We start from the raw sequence: 15,558 nt of genomic DNA, 5'->3' as shown, positions 1-15,558 counted from the left end.
GTTTATATATTTTTATACATATACACACACACACACACACACACACACACACACACACACACACACACACACACACACGCACACACACACACACACACACATGCAGATCTCTCTCTCTCTCTCTATATATATATATATATATATATATATATATGTGTGTGTGTGTGTGTGTGTGTGTGTGTGTGTGCATGCATAGTTATTTAGATATTGTATATGCGTGTGTTTATATGCATGTATAGCTCCGCATGCAAACACACACACACACACACACACACACACACACACACACACACACACACACACACACACACACACACTCATTCACGTTGTGATGGTAGGGCTTTAATCTCCCCTGCAGTTTCCACTTTCTCTGCTTCTGTTTTTCCCACTGGAAACAAAAGAGCAGACACTGAAAACTTAACACTTTCCCATGACCCACAATCTAGTAACTGAGTGCATTCCTGAACCTGATGGAAGCTTAGGTGAAAATACACAAACTCTGACTGTGGACTATCTTCTTACCCATTCTGCTGTGTGCTGTTTTCATGAAACTTTCTGTATAATGCCAAACACTTTATAGGACAACATATACATTGGGTATGCAGTACAAATCCTTAATTCATAATCGCTACTGATGCTTAAAGCATTTAGGTGAGCTGTTGTAAGGTTATAATTTTCAGATGTTCTCAGTTAAAAACATGTGAGACAGATATCTTACCATAACCATACTTTGCAGCTTTGGCGCTGACAGCTCCAGGCACTAGGAAATCCAAAAAAATAAAAGATTAAGACTAGAAAATACAAGTTTGAGAATCTAGACATTAACTTAACTAAAGACCTTTTGACTCACCTAATAAATGAATCAATTCTCTAAGCCCCTTTGACTTCTCTAAGTAACTACATTTCTTGTGAAATTACTGCTTAGCTCCATATATTTCCCAAGCGTGCTGCTTTATACATTGGACTAAACACTGTGAAATGCAGCATTTGCTTTTAGTGTTTGGCAAGGCAAGTTGAAAGCACAACAGTCTCCTTCTAAACTATGTATATTTATTCATTATTAGTCAGAGGAAAACAAATCATGAAAATATTATTCTCCAAATTTAGGCATACTCAAATGCAAACCAGGGTGGATCACATTCTGTAACATTATAGCTACTATTTTTTTAATATGTAGTTAAATATTTAATGCATGTTGTCTTAAATAATTAGTACTTGGGGCAGAAAAATACCATTTGGAAATGCTTTAACATTTTTGAAGGAGCAATGACTAGTGTATCATCTTGAATACACCACAGTCATTTTTTGTTTTTGTAACCATTAAGAAAGGTTAGAGAGAGAGTGGAAATTAAATGTAATGAGAATGCAGGTAATGCAGTTGTTGACCATACAGGACAAATAAACACTCCTCTTGTATCACGTTTGCTTTCATACCTGCTGACCATCAAACCTTCCCTTGATGAAATATATCCTGTCTGGACGAGACCATTATCTCTGCAACCATGAAGGTGTGTTATGCTCTTGCTGGCATCCTGACAATGAGAACATTTTATATTTTTATAATGAAACCCTATCCCATGGTGGTGGGGTGTGTACTTGCATCACCGCAAGGGCTACCTATGCCCCCTTGTCAATGCATGTTAACTTACCCTCATATGATATCACTGCTTTGGGTGGCTTGGGCGGCCACCTACAACTTCCCAGCACTGGCTACCCAGATAATGACTGGCCTCTAATCTCCAGCCAAGGCTGTATAATCAGTGCACTGAGATGCACAAGGTGGGAACCACTATTTAACCCTGTTCCAGGATGGAAACTTTTTGCCTCCTGTCAGTATAACTCTGGTTGCCTGGGCTTTAGTCATCATTCTATGTGAGCAGTGCAGGCAGGAATATACATTTCTTTTAAGTCTTTAATCTAGCTATATTTATTTTCCAAAACAACTTAATAGAGCAACAATCACTATAGTAATGTGGTTTGTTTCTATAGTTTTTATCAGTGAATATTGTAAATGACTTCAGTTCAATGCACTCTATTACCCCACAGATGGAACTCTGTGCTGTTTATAAGACCTGCATTCAAATATCACTTTGTTGTCTCAGTCGTGCCAGCAGAAAAATTTATTTTCAGAGCAAGGCAACCTGGTGCAGGATCATCTCCAGCTCTGTGCAAATGTTCTGAGCTAATGTTAAAGAGTAATTAGTCAAAATTAAATGTATTATTTTATTAACTTGATGATATCTTAAAAAACTGCATTTGGGGGAAAGGTGCTGAATAAACTGTATCCTCATACAGTAAAGAACATGTAAATATAGCAGTTCTATTACCTGCTCCTGGTACAAGACCTCCTCCCAGTCCAACACCAGGTACCAGTCCAGGCACACCTCCAATAGAACCAACACCAGGATACCGGCCACCAGCACCTGTTTGACAATAGAGATTGTTAGTTATGTATCTGGAAAGCCAGCATACCATTATCAGTCATGCAGACAATCTATGTATTTATTCTTAAGCTTAAGCATTTGGGGCTTAATTATGCACCATCAATATTTAATGCACACACACACACACACACACATTTTATATATATATATATATATATATATATATATATATATATATATATATATATATATATATTTTTTTTTTACCTTCACTGGTCTAAGGTTTACCATTAATTTGCTGACCATGTGAAACCACATCAGCCCCACATATCGCAAGGGAAAGTACATATAAGGGAGCTTAGACTAGGTGAAACATCTAATGAGAGAAGTTAGCAAAAGATTATAAACTGTATTGAGTGACTGGCCTTCAGAAGATGAGTCCAAAATATACAGCTGAGAGGTCAATAAATGCCTTTTCTTTTCTTGTTGACCACTACTGCAATACAATTTTCAGCAATCATTAATGCCAGGATCAGCTTCTTCTTTTTCGGAAGGATGAGAAGCACCACTTTTGTGTCACATATTTGTGGAGCTTTATTGTTTGCATATGAGAATTACATTTTGGATCCTCCATACCTGTAGGTGGTGCTGTTCCTCTGAGCTGCTGCACATTCTAGTCCCCTTGAGAATGTGCTTTGCACTCGCCTATACTTGTATGATACACAACCAATGAACAGCAGTGAGACAGAGTGTTACTATGAAGTTTATTTACAAACTCTTGTCTATAGGTAATACAGTACCACATTTGGAAAGAGTCATTATTTATTTATTTATTTGTCTTTGTTGACTGGGAAAGTCTGACTGGGCAGACCCCATTTTCAGCAAAGGTCCAGGGAGAAAAGCTCTGTCACAGTAGATTTATATTAACAAGTGAATTTCAGATAGTTCTCAAAAAATAATAGTTTTCAGAAAAAAAAAAACAATTACAAGAGTGGTATATGCAGTAAAATAGTTACATCAACAATTATAAGTTTATACGATTCGGGTAGCTCTAATATCTTACAGGAAGTAAGTGAATTTATACTTTAGAAAGGAAAACATTGTTGCAAAGAAGTTTAGTGTTCTTACATTTGTAAAGAGTTCAAGAGATATAACAAAGGTTTAAGTAGCAGGGGATATATTAGTATTGTACAAGATATTGAACAGTACTGTACAGCATTTGAGTGAGAGAGCTGGGTGTAAGGTTAATCCTGTCTAGGATACCTGTTCCAGATTGGTGTAGCTGGAAGGTTTATAATTTAATTATACAGCAGATGTATGAGAAGAGCAGACAGGTGGATGGGGGCAGTTAGAAAAAGAGAAAGATGAGAAGTTGTGTTTAAGACAGGGATCAAATTTATACGATGAAATCAATTTAAATGATTCAAATACATGAGGGCATAAGTAATAATAAATGTATATTTTCGCTAAAGGTCTTAACCTGGTGATGCACATGAACATGACCAGGATTGGGTAAGGTATTGTTTGAGCTGGATTTTATAATGTGGGAGTTTGTTAGCCATTTAAAGGGATGGTGCTCTAGAGTTTGGAGATATAACTAAAGTATAGGAAGAGTCCCGTGATGAGTTATTTCCTATGTTTAGTAGAAATCTATCTCCAGAATGTAGTTATGGCAATAGTATATTTTTAATGCAGGGCATTGTTCATGGTATATCCATTTGTATGCCATAACTAGCTGAGAATATGCTAGGCAGTTAAGCAGTAGCCACTTTAGCTGTTTTAATGCTTGGCATTGGTGAATTTGGTATGCAGTTTTGGCAGCAAATTTAGCTACTTTGTTGTAACAGGGGGTTAGTTTGGATTTTAGTGTAGAGCTTAGGTTTGTAAGGATAGTTGAAGTGTATAAGAGGTTTAGAAGCAAATAGGATGAGGCTAGGGTTTTTCTTTCTGGGTCTGTAAGGGACTGTTTTGCCTATAAAGGGAGCCAAGTTTCTGGTGGGTATTTTTAATTGTTTGAAGAATATGTAAGACTGTCATCTATTATAATGCTCATTAATTTAGTATGTGGTACGACCTCAATTTTAGTATTATTTTACGATGTAACCAAGAAAGATTATTTTGATTGAGATAATGTTTTATGGGGAAGAGAATCAGTTTTGTTTTATTGGGATTAAGGAGCAAGTATGAATTTTTCTGGCAGGTTTTGATTGAATTGAAAGAAATTTGAGTAATTTCTTGGAGTTTGGATATTGTGGGAGGCTGCACGTTTTAAAGTTGAATCATCTATGTATTGTACTATATTTGCTTGATCTATGGCAGTGTAAAGCTTGTTTATAAAAATATTGAAGGGGTCTTCATATAGGTTTATGGAATCAGATGGGGTGTTGCTATTGATAAGTTGCCAGTCTATATTTAGGTCACTTGGTATTATTGTTTCATGTTGGATATGGTGGGATATCCAGTAAAGGATATTTTTGACAGTGTTAATGTTTTAATTGGTGGGACATATATGGCTGCCAAACAAAGTATTTTCCCGTTATTGACTCTGAATGTTATGTAAGTATTTCTGCATAGTATAGTATCTTCTGTTTGTATATGGTTATGTTTAGGGAATTCTTACAGATTATGGCAATTCCACCTGCCCATTTCTTTGTTCTGTCATGCCTGATTATATTGAAACCAGGTGGGGATAATTTCATTGTCAATTATATGCTTTTTTCAGTCAGGTTTCTGCAGCTATGACTATGTCAATGGAATATGTGGCGACACAAGCATGTCTTGGATTTTGTTACATATGTTTCTAAGATTGATATTTAGGAGGAGAAGGCTGGAACTGGGGGGTGGGAGAGGAAAGGAGAATGGTCTATTTAATTCTAGTTTGGGGAGGTGTTTTGCTGTTGTGTGGGGCTGGGGTTTGAGTGAATGTCTCCACTGATTTGTTTGACTGGAAGTTTTATGAAGGAAAGTATATAGCCAAATACATTTTGTGTTTTAGTTTTATAAGATTTCGTATGGTAATATGATAAGATTTAAGATACCTGTAAATGAAAGAGTCTAAGAAGGTTTGTTGGTACAGTGTGAGTGCTGAGGTGATTGATAGACTTAGAAAGTGTTATAGTGAGTGTGGATTTGTAGGAGTGTTAATTATATTTAGTGAGGATTTGGTCAAAAGTGCTAATATGGTGAGGAGACAATCTAGTACCATTTCTGTCAGAGTCACTTTGTGTGAAATGTACGTTAGATTTTGCTGAAGAAGTTAGTTTGCACTGTAAAAGGTTACTTGAACAAGAGTAGCTGTACCTACAGCAGTAGAATATCTAAAAGGATGCACTGGGTTGCAGCACTTTAAGTGGATGAGTCAGAGATGCTAATTGTAGGGCAACTGCTATAGGGTTATGTTCGGATTTTTTTGATGCAGAAATAGGTTGGGAGACGTGTAGGGGTGTTATTAGGATCGTTTACATGTAGAGAAGGAGAAGCTAAGTGGGAATTTGGGGGTTGGGTAGGGCAGTGGAGTTCGAACACTGAAGTAAAAAAAGAAAAAAAACCAACCAAAAACAAAATTAAATGTTGCACCCCCACACCCCCCTTACTTAAATATACCAACTCCAAGATCGCACTACATTGTGGAAAAGGGAAATCTTCCCGTTCCGCACTGTACTGAGATCTCTATTCAGTCCGACTGAAAATTTACAAGTTCAAACATATGGTCTTGGCCATATGAGGTTCGAACTTGTTATATGTTCGATCTACTGACGGGGACCCATATATATATATATATATATATATATATATATATATATATATATATATATATATATATATATATATATGGGATTACTACCAAAATCCTGGCATTGGAAATAGCGAACTATGAGATCCGCAACGCATTTAATCAACCTCATGAATATTAATGAGGTCAGAACATCGACAAATAACATTGACAACGGTTTTTCAATGTTAAAGTTGACAGTTCCATTTGTAGATGCTTCGTGACGCTGCTTTGTGTACATCCCTACGAACTGATGGACATTTGTACGTCAACATTCTGACTGTCACTCCTACCATGTTCGAGGAGGTGCCTGTTGTGTAACTGACTTTCTGCCTTTTGATTGTAAACCATATATATATATATATATATATATATATATATATATATATATATATATATATACCAGTGGTATAGAGAAATTAAGACTGGTTGTGCTCATGCTCATTGTTTTCTGATGAAGTTTTAGTGACGAAAGCGGATATTAAACTTATTATACGCTATTACTGTGACTTTTTTCAAGTGCTCTTCAGCTGTTGCCTTTTCTGCCATTGTGACTTTTTTTGGTTTTGTTCGGCTACTTTCTTGGTTGTGGTTTGGTTTGGCCTTACTATGGCAGAAATTGCTGATGACACCCTCTTAAACTTGTCGGTGCACGCCACGCCGACTTCTGGGGCTGATAAAGCCAGCGGACTACTTATTGCTACCCTTTTGGATATACAATCATCGTTAAAATTCTTAGTGGCTAAAGCGAATGCTTCTGATGACGAAATGCATGTTTCCAGTCCTGCTGGAACAAGTGACGAACTGGATACCGTCATTGACTTAAGTAAGTCTCCACATGGGAAGTTTGGTTGCCGGACTGGGAAACTGAGTAACCCTTTCAGCGTCAACCTTACTGACAACGCCAGCTGTATTCAGTTGCTTAACAGGGAAAGCAATCCGTTTCACAGAGTAAATCGTGAGTCAACGGACATCCACAGCAGGGAGATTAACACTCAACGGGAACTGTTGTTAAAACTGCTAAGAAGGTACAAATCTTTGGAAATTGAAAATCATTATTTCTTAAAATGTATTGACCTCGGTTTGGTTCCTAAGGGTCTCCGTTTTTTTTAAATGCCCGAACGGGATTAATTTGGGACACCCGATGTTTAGCACACTGATTGAATTTTTTAACGAGGCTGGTATTCGTTTCCTTAAGTTACTAATTGACAATAACGTTCATAAGATGTCTTTATTAACAAAAGATATCAAGGAAGCTGAGGCTTTTATTAAGAACCGGCTTTCTGGGGATCAATTTAAATCAACTCTTGGTTTTTTAACTAACGAACTTGAACTTCATGTCAATGAAGTTACGAATAGGAAACGGTCAAAACTTGACCGGGACATTGCTGTGTACGATAACAAAACCGCTTACAATCATTTTGTACCTAACTTTCGTAATTCTACGATGCAACAGTCAGGGTCTAACTTTAACAATCAGTATAAACATTCTGGTGCATTACCATTTCAGCGCTCTTTTGATAGCGCTAAGAATGCACCAACATTTTTGAAGAACAGTGGTTCTAAATATGAAGTTTCCTTTCCTCCTTTAACAACAGCTACGAGTTCTTCAAATTTGGGGAATTCATCTGACGAGACATCAGATAATGATGTTATCACTACTATTAATCAACAACTTGGTAATTCTACTGATAAATTTGTGGATCCTGGGACCATCAACAGGACTAGTAAAGATAGATGTGTGACTGTAGCCACCGACGGCCCTTCTAAGAAGAATGGGTCAAATAATATTAGTAAAAGCAATGTGCTCACCAGAAGCAGGACTTTTTTGGGGTCGAGTTCGTCGGGGGACGAGGCTTAAGCAACGCTTTGGATGACTTTGGCATTATTAATTTAACTGAGTATTCTTTTTCTACTGTAGAAATGACTTTGTTAAAATATGGTTTAAATTTTATACCTAACCAAAGAGCTAACTATGGAAGAACCATTATTGATATTAAGAAATTTACAAGAAAACTAAACTTATCTTATTTATTGCATGATTTGCCTGACGACACTAAGGCATTTAACAAACCGTCTAGTTACACACCCAACTTACATTACACTATTAAAGCATATGAGCAGTTGTGTATCAATGATGTTAGTTCGTTGTTTAAAAGGAAGAATTTTTTTCATGACAACTTAAATTATGTAGAAAGGAAGGCTTTACAGCATTTTAAAAAATTTAACCACGTCACTTAGATTTATGAAAAGTGACAAAGGTTCAAACATTGTGGTTATGGACCATGAGGGGTACAACCAGAAGATGCTAGAAGTCCTTGGGAATAATTGTGAATATGAACCGATTGCGTTTTTTGACATCCTGAAACGTTTTAGTGCAGTGCACTCACACTTATACGATGCCTTAATGTGTGGTGAAATTAGTTTTAATTTATACAACTTTTGTGTGGTTGAAAACCCCAAAATAGGTATCATTTTTGGGATTCCCAAAACCCACAAGGACGTTTTAAATCCTCCTTTACGTCCTATCGTTTCATCGCCTCATTCGGTCACTGAAGGTATTTCTTTAGTGATTGATGCTCTTTTAGGTCCATTACTTGAACATCAGGCATCTTTCATCAAGGATTCCTGGCACTTTCTGGAAAAGATGAGAATCTTTAATGTGAATTGTACTTTTGAACCTTCCAAACACATTATTTTCACCTTAGACGTTAACTCTTTATATACTTGTATTCCCCATGATGACGGGGTAGAGGCGGTACGCAGTTTTTTAACAAAAGGGAAATTTTTCAATAATTCACAAATTTTATTAATTTGTAGGTTTTTGGATATTATTTTGGAAAACAATTTTTTTCTTTTTAATAATACATTTTACAGACAAAAACGTGGAGTTGCGATGGGTTCCCCAGCAGCACCAGCCTACGCCAACTTGGTTATGGCTTGGTGGGAGGGGGAATTTTTACCCACCTTGCAGGCACATTTCAATATAGTTTTTTTCGGTAGGTACATTGACGATTTAATTTTTGTTATTGAGGGAAACAAGAAAACTATGGATTGTTTTATACATGAAATAAACACTGTGTCAGGTTTTCTCAAATTTACGCCTGGTGACGTTGGACTATCTGTATGTTATTTAGACGTACATGTTTGGTGGGATATTATTGACGATGTTTTTCATAGTAAAATACACAGAAAGAGAACTTTCACTAACAGGTACCTACATTACACCAGTGGTCATCCTAAATACATCATTAAAAACATTCCAAGGGGACAGTTCATAAGAGCTAGCCGCATGACCACCAGGGATATTGATGTCATACACGAATTTCACTATATTGTTCAGTTATTTGTACAAAGAGGACATGATGAAAAGTTCCTTATGGACACTGGACATGAGATTTACAAGAAAAGGACTATTTTATTTCCCCCTATATTATCTAAGGGTATTGTTAAAAACAATGTTGCTGACACTCAGTCAAGCAACAGTAACATGTCCAATCATTATTGTTCTTTTGACATGAGTTCTGACTGTTTTCAGTTAAGGACCATTATGGAACAAAACTGGAAAGTCATTCAAGGAAATCAAGACATTTTTAAAGTTGTTGGTTCTAAACCCAACTTTGTGTTTCGTAAAAACAACACATTAAAAATGATTTTAGAAAGACATAGTACTGCTAGTTCGGTCCCAATAACTAAGAAGAAAGGAATGTTTCGATGCAACAACTGTACAGTTTGTCGTTTCATTTCTGAGGGACCATGTATAAATGTTATTACCTCTAAAAAAATTTTAGAAGTACCTGGATATGTTGACTGTTCAAGCCGTGGGCTTGTTTATATTGCTTTTTGTTCTGTTTGCCCAGCATTCTATGTGGGTATGACCACAAGAAGCCTGGGTGAACGTATTAAAGAGCATTTATATGCCATTAAGATAAAAAATTCTAACAACGCTCTATACAGACACTCATTGTCTTGTATTAACTTTAAGAAATTTCTGTTTACTGTTTTAGAGATTTGTAGACATGATAAAAGAGCAGGAGATTTCAAGAACTATGTTGAACAGCGAGAAACATTATGGCAGGTTAGACTGTTTTCAGACAACCCACCAGGTTTAAATGGAACAGTCAATGTGAAATGTTTTTTAAAACAGCGTAAATTGACTATTTCCAAACACAATAATACTAATAGTTTGTTAGATTAATTTTCATCATTAATTTTTATTACTTTTTTTATTTTCATTTTCATTTTCATTTTTATTTTTAATTACTGTGTTATTTAATGGTGTAAATTCATTATTCATTTGTATTTTTTTACATATGCCTATATGTGTTTAAATTTTAAAGTTTCATGCATTTAATCATGTGATGTACTAATTGATGGATCTATTTAAGACTGGTTGTGCTCATGCTCATTGTTTTCTGATGAAGTTTTAGTGACGAAAGCGGATATTAAACTAATTATACGCTATTGCTGTGACTTTTTTCAAGTGCTCTTCAGCTGTTGCCTTTTCTGCCATTGTGACTTTTTTTAACCATTAAGAAAGGTTAGAGAGAGGGTGGAAATTAAATGTAATAAGAAAGCAGGTAATGCAGTTGTTGACCATACAGGACAAATAAACACTCCTCTTGTATCACGTTTGCTTTCATACCTGCTGACCATCAAACCTTCCCTTGATGAAATATATCCTGTCTGGACGAGACCATTACCTCTGCAACCATGAAGGTGCGTTATGCTCTTGCTGGCATCCTGACAATGAGAACATTTTATAATGAAACCCTATCCCATGGTGGTGGGGTGTGTACTTGCATCACCGCAAGGGCTACCTATGCCCCCTTGTCAATGCATGTTAACTTACCCTCATATGATATCACTGCTTTGGGTGGCATGGGCGGCCACCTACAACTTTCCAGCACTGGCTACCCAGATAATGACTGGCCTCTAATCTCCAGCCAAGGCTGTATAATCAGTGCACTGGGATGCACCAGGTGGGAACCACTATTTAACCCTGTTCCAGGATGGAAACTTCTTGCCTCCTGTCAATATAACTCTGGTTGCCTGGGCTTTAGTCATCATTCTATGTGAGCAGTGCAGGCAGGAATATACATTTCTTTTAAGTCTTTAATCTAGCTATATTTATTTTCCAAAACAACTTAATAGAGCAACAATCACTGTAGTAATGTGGTTTGTTTCTATAGTTTTTATCAGTGAACATTGTAAATGACTTCAGTCCACTGCACTCTATTACCCCACAGATGGAACTCGGTGCTGTTTATAAGACCTGCATTCAAATATCACTTTGTTGTCTCAGTCGTGCCAGCAGAAAAATTTATTTTCAGAGCAAGGCAACCTGGTGCAGGATCATCTCCAGCTCTGTGCAAATGTTCTGAGCTAATGTTAAAGAGTAATTAGTCAAAAAAACTGCATTTGGGGGAAAGGTGCTGAATAAACTGTATTATCATACAGTAAAGAACATGTAAATATAGCAGTTCTATTACCTGCTCCTGGTACAAGACCTCCTCCCAGTCCAACACCAGGTACCAGTCCAGGCACACCTCCAATAGAACCAACACCAGGATACCGGCCACCAGCACCTGTTTGACAATAGAGATTGTTAGTTATGTATCTGGAAAGCCAGCATACCATTATCAGTCATGCAGACAATCTATGTATTTATTCTTAAGCTTAAGCATTTGGGGCTTAATTATGCACCATCAATATTTAATACACACACACACACACACACACACACATATTTTATATATATATATATATATATATATATATATATATATATATTTTTTTTTTTACCTTCACTGGTCTAAGGTTTACCATTAATTTGCTGACCACGTGAAACCACATCAGCCCCACATATCGCAAGGGAAAGTACATACAAGGGAGCTTAGACTGGGTGAAACATCTAATGAGGGAAGTTAGCAAAAGATTATAAACTGTATTGAGTGACTGGCCTTCAGAAGATGAGTCCAAAATATACAGCTGAGAGGTCAATAAATGCCTTTTCTTTTCTTGTTGACCACTACTGCAATACAATTTTCAGCAATCATTAATGCCAGGATCAGCTTCTTCTTTTTCGGAAGGATGAGAAGCACCACTTTTGTGTCACATATTTGTGGAGCTTTATTGTTTGCATATGAGAATTACATTTTGGATCCTCCATACCTGTAGGTGGTGCTGTTCCTCTGAGCTGCTGCACATTCTAGTCCCCTTGAGAATGTGCTTTGCACTCGCCTATACTTGTATGATACACAACCAATGAACAGCAGTGAGACAGAGTGTTACTATGAAGTTTATTTACAAACTCTTGTCTATAGGTAATACAGTACCACATTTGGAAAGAGTCATTATTTATTTATTTATTTGTCTTTGTTGACTGGGAAAGTCTGACTGGGCAGACCCCATTTTCAGCATAGGTCCAGGGAGAAAAGCTCTGTCACAGTAGATTTATATTAACAAGTGAATTTCAGATAGTTCTCAAAAAATAATAGTTTTCAGAAAAAAAAAAAACAATTACAAGAGTGGTATATGCAGTAAAATAGTTACATCAACAATTATAAGTTTATACGATTCGGGTAGCTCTAATATCTTACAGGAAGTAAGTGAATTTATACTTTAGAAAGGAAAACATTGTTGCAAAGAAGTTTAGTGTTCTTACATTTGTAAAGAGTTCAAGAGATATAACAAAGGTTTAAGTAGCAGGGGATATATTAGTATTGTACAAGATATTGAACAGTACTGTACAGCATTTGAGTGAGAGAGCTGGGTGTAAGGTTAATCCTGTCTAGGATACCTGTTCCAGATTGGTGTAGCTGGAAGGTTTATAATTTAATTATACAGCAGATGTATGAGAAGAGCAGACAGGTGGATGGGGGCAGTTAAAAAAAGAGAAAGATGAGAAGTTGTGTTTAAGACAGGGATCAAATTTATACGATGAAATCAATTTAAATGATTCAAATACATGAGGGCATAAGTAATAATAAATGTATATTTTCGCTAAAGGTCTTAACCTGGTGATGCACATGAACATGACCAGGATTGGGTAAGGTATTGTTTGAGCTGGATTTTATAACGTGGGAGTTTGTTAGCCATTTAAAGGGATGGTGCTCTAGAGTTTGGAGATATAACTAAAGTATAGGAAGAGTCCCGTGATGAGTTATTTCCTATGTTTAGTAGAAATCTATCTCCAGAATGTAGTTATGGCAATAGTATATTTTTAATGCAGGGCATTGTTCATGGTATATCCATTTGTATGCCATAACTAGCTGAGAATATGCTAGGCAGTTAAGCATTAGCAACTTTAGCTGTTTTAATGCTTGGCATTGGTGAATTTGGTATGCAGTTTTGGCAGCAAATTTAGCTACTTTGTTGTAACAGGGGGTTAGTTTGGATTTTAGTGTAGAGCTTAGGTTTGTAAGGATAGTTGAAGTGTATAAGAGGTTTAGAAGCAAATAGGATGAGGCTAGGGTTTTTCTTTCTGGGTCTGTAAGGGACTGTTTTGCCTATAAAGGGAGCCAAGTTTCTGGTGGGTATTTTTAATTGTTTGAAGAATATGTAAGACTGTCATCTATTATAATGCTCATTAATTTAGTATGTGGTACGACCTCAATTTTAGTATTATTTTACGATGTAACCAAGAAAGATTATTTTTGATTGAGATAATGTTTTATGGGGAAGAGAATCAGTTTTGTTTTATTGGGATTAAGGAGCAAGTATGAATTTTTCTGGCAGGTTTTGATTGAATTGAAAGAAATTTGAGTAATTTCTTGGAGTTTGGATATTGTGGGAGGCTGCACGTTTTAAAGTTGAATCATCTATGTATTGTACTATATTTGCTTGATCTATGGCAGTGTAAAGCTTGTTTATAAAAATATTGAAGGGGTCTTCATATAGGTTTATGGAATCAGATGGGGTGTTGCTATTGATAAGTTGCCAGTCTATATTTAGGTCACTTGGTATTATTGTTTCATGTTGGATATGGTGGGATATCCAGTAAAGGATATTTTTGACAGTGTTAATGTTTTTAATTGGTGGGACATATATGGCTGCCAAACAAAGTATTTTCCCGTTATTGACTCTGAATGTTATGTAAGTATTTCTGCATAGTATAGTATCTTCTGTTTGTATATGGTTATGTTTAGGGAATTCTTACAGATTATGGCAATTCCACCTGCCCATTTCTTTGTTCTGTCATGCCTGATTATATTGAAACCAGGTGGGGGTAATTTCATTGTCAATTATATGCTTTTTTCAGTCAGGTTTCTGCAGCTATGACTATGTCAATGGAATATGTGGCGACACAAGCATGTCTTGGATTTTGTTACATATGTTTCTAAGATTGATATTTAGGAGGAGAAGGCTGGAACTGGGGGGTGGGAGAGGAAAGGAGAATGGTCTATTTAATTCTAGTTTGGGGAGGTGTTTTGCTGTTGTGTGGGGCTGGGGTTTGAGTGAATGTCTCCATTGATTTGTTTGACTGGAAGTTTTATGAAGGAAAGTATATAGCCAAATACATTTTGTGTTTTAGTTTTATAAGATTTCGTATGGTAATATGATAAGATTTAAGATACCTGTAAATGAAAGAGTCTAAGAAGGTTTGTTGGTACAGTGTGAGTGCTGTGGTGATTGATAGACTTAGAAAGTGTTATAGTGAGTGTGGATTTGTAGGAGTGTTAATTATATTTAGTGAGGATTTGGTCAAAAGTGCTAATATGGTGAGGAGACAATCTAGTACCATTTCTGTCAGAGTCACTTTGTGTGAAATGTAATGTTAGATTTTGCTGAAGAAGTTAGTTTGCACTGTAAAGGTTACTTGAACAAGAGTAGCTGTACCTACAGCAGTAGAATATCTAAAAGGATGCACTGGGTTGCAGCACTTTAAGTGGATGAGTCAGAGATGCTAATTGTAGGGCAACTGCTATAGGGTTATGTTCGGATTTTTTTGATGCAGAAATAGGTTGGGCGGCGTGTAGGGGTGTTATTAGGATCGTTTACATGTAGAGAAGGAGAAGCTAAGTGGGAATTTGGGGGTTGGGTAGGGCAGTGGAGTTCGAACACTGAAGTAAAAAAAGAAAAAAAAACAACCAAAAACAAAATTAAATGTTGCACCCCCACACCCCCCTTACTTAAATATACCAACTCCAAGATCGCACTACATTGTGGAAAAGGGAAATCTTCCCGTTCCGCACTGTACTGAGATCTCTATTCAGTCCGACTGAAAATTTACAAGTTCAAACATATGGTGTTGGCCATATGAGGTTCGAACTTGTTATATGTTCGATCTACTGACGGGGACCCATATATATATCTATATCTATATATATATATATATATATATATATATATATATATATATATAGATATATATATATATATATATATATATATATATAT

At 36.3% G+C, this 15,558-nt stretch overlaps 1 protein-coding gene across 17 annotated transcripts in view; it reads right to left on the bottom strand.

The window, feature by feature from the left end:
- ELN (elastin) overlaps positions 1-15,558 on the bottom strand; it is a 490,412-nt gene that overhangs the window by 148,560 nt on the left and 326,294 nt on the right. For all 17 annotated transcript variants that reach the window (XM_044054168.1, XM_044054169.1, XM_044054171.1 and 14 more), the window contains 3 exons: positions 11,649-11,744; positions 2,328-2,423; positions 719-760 (listed from right to left, as the gene is read on the bottom strand). In XM_044054168.1, coding sequence (XP_043910103.1) covers positions 719-760; positions 2,328-2,423; positions 11,649-11,744 — 234 coding nt within the window. The remainder of the gene's footprint in view (positions 1-718; positions 761-2,327; positions 2,424-11,648; positions 11,745-15,558) is intronic.

The sequence above is a fragment of the Protopterus annectens genome, chromosome 13.part0, assembly GCF_019279795.1.
Source record: "Protopterus annectens isolate FY-2018-M chromosome 13.part0, PAN1.0, whole genome shotgun sequence".
Classification (NCBI taxonomy): domain Eukaryota; kingdom Metazoa; phylum Chordata; order Ceratodontiformes; family Protopteridae; genus Protopterus; species Protopterus annectens.
This window is presented reverse-complemented; position numbering and strand designations above follow the sequence as displayed.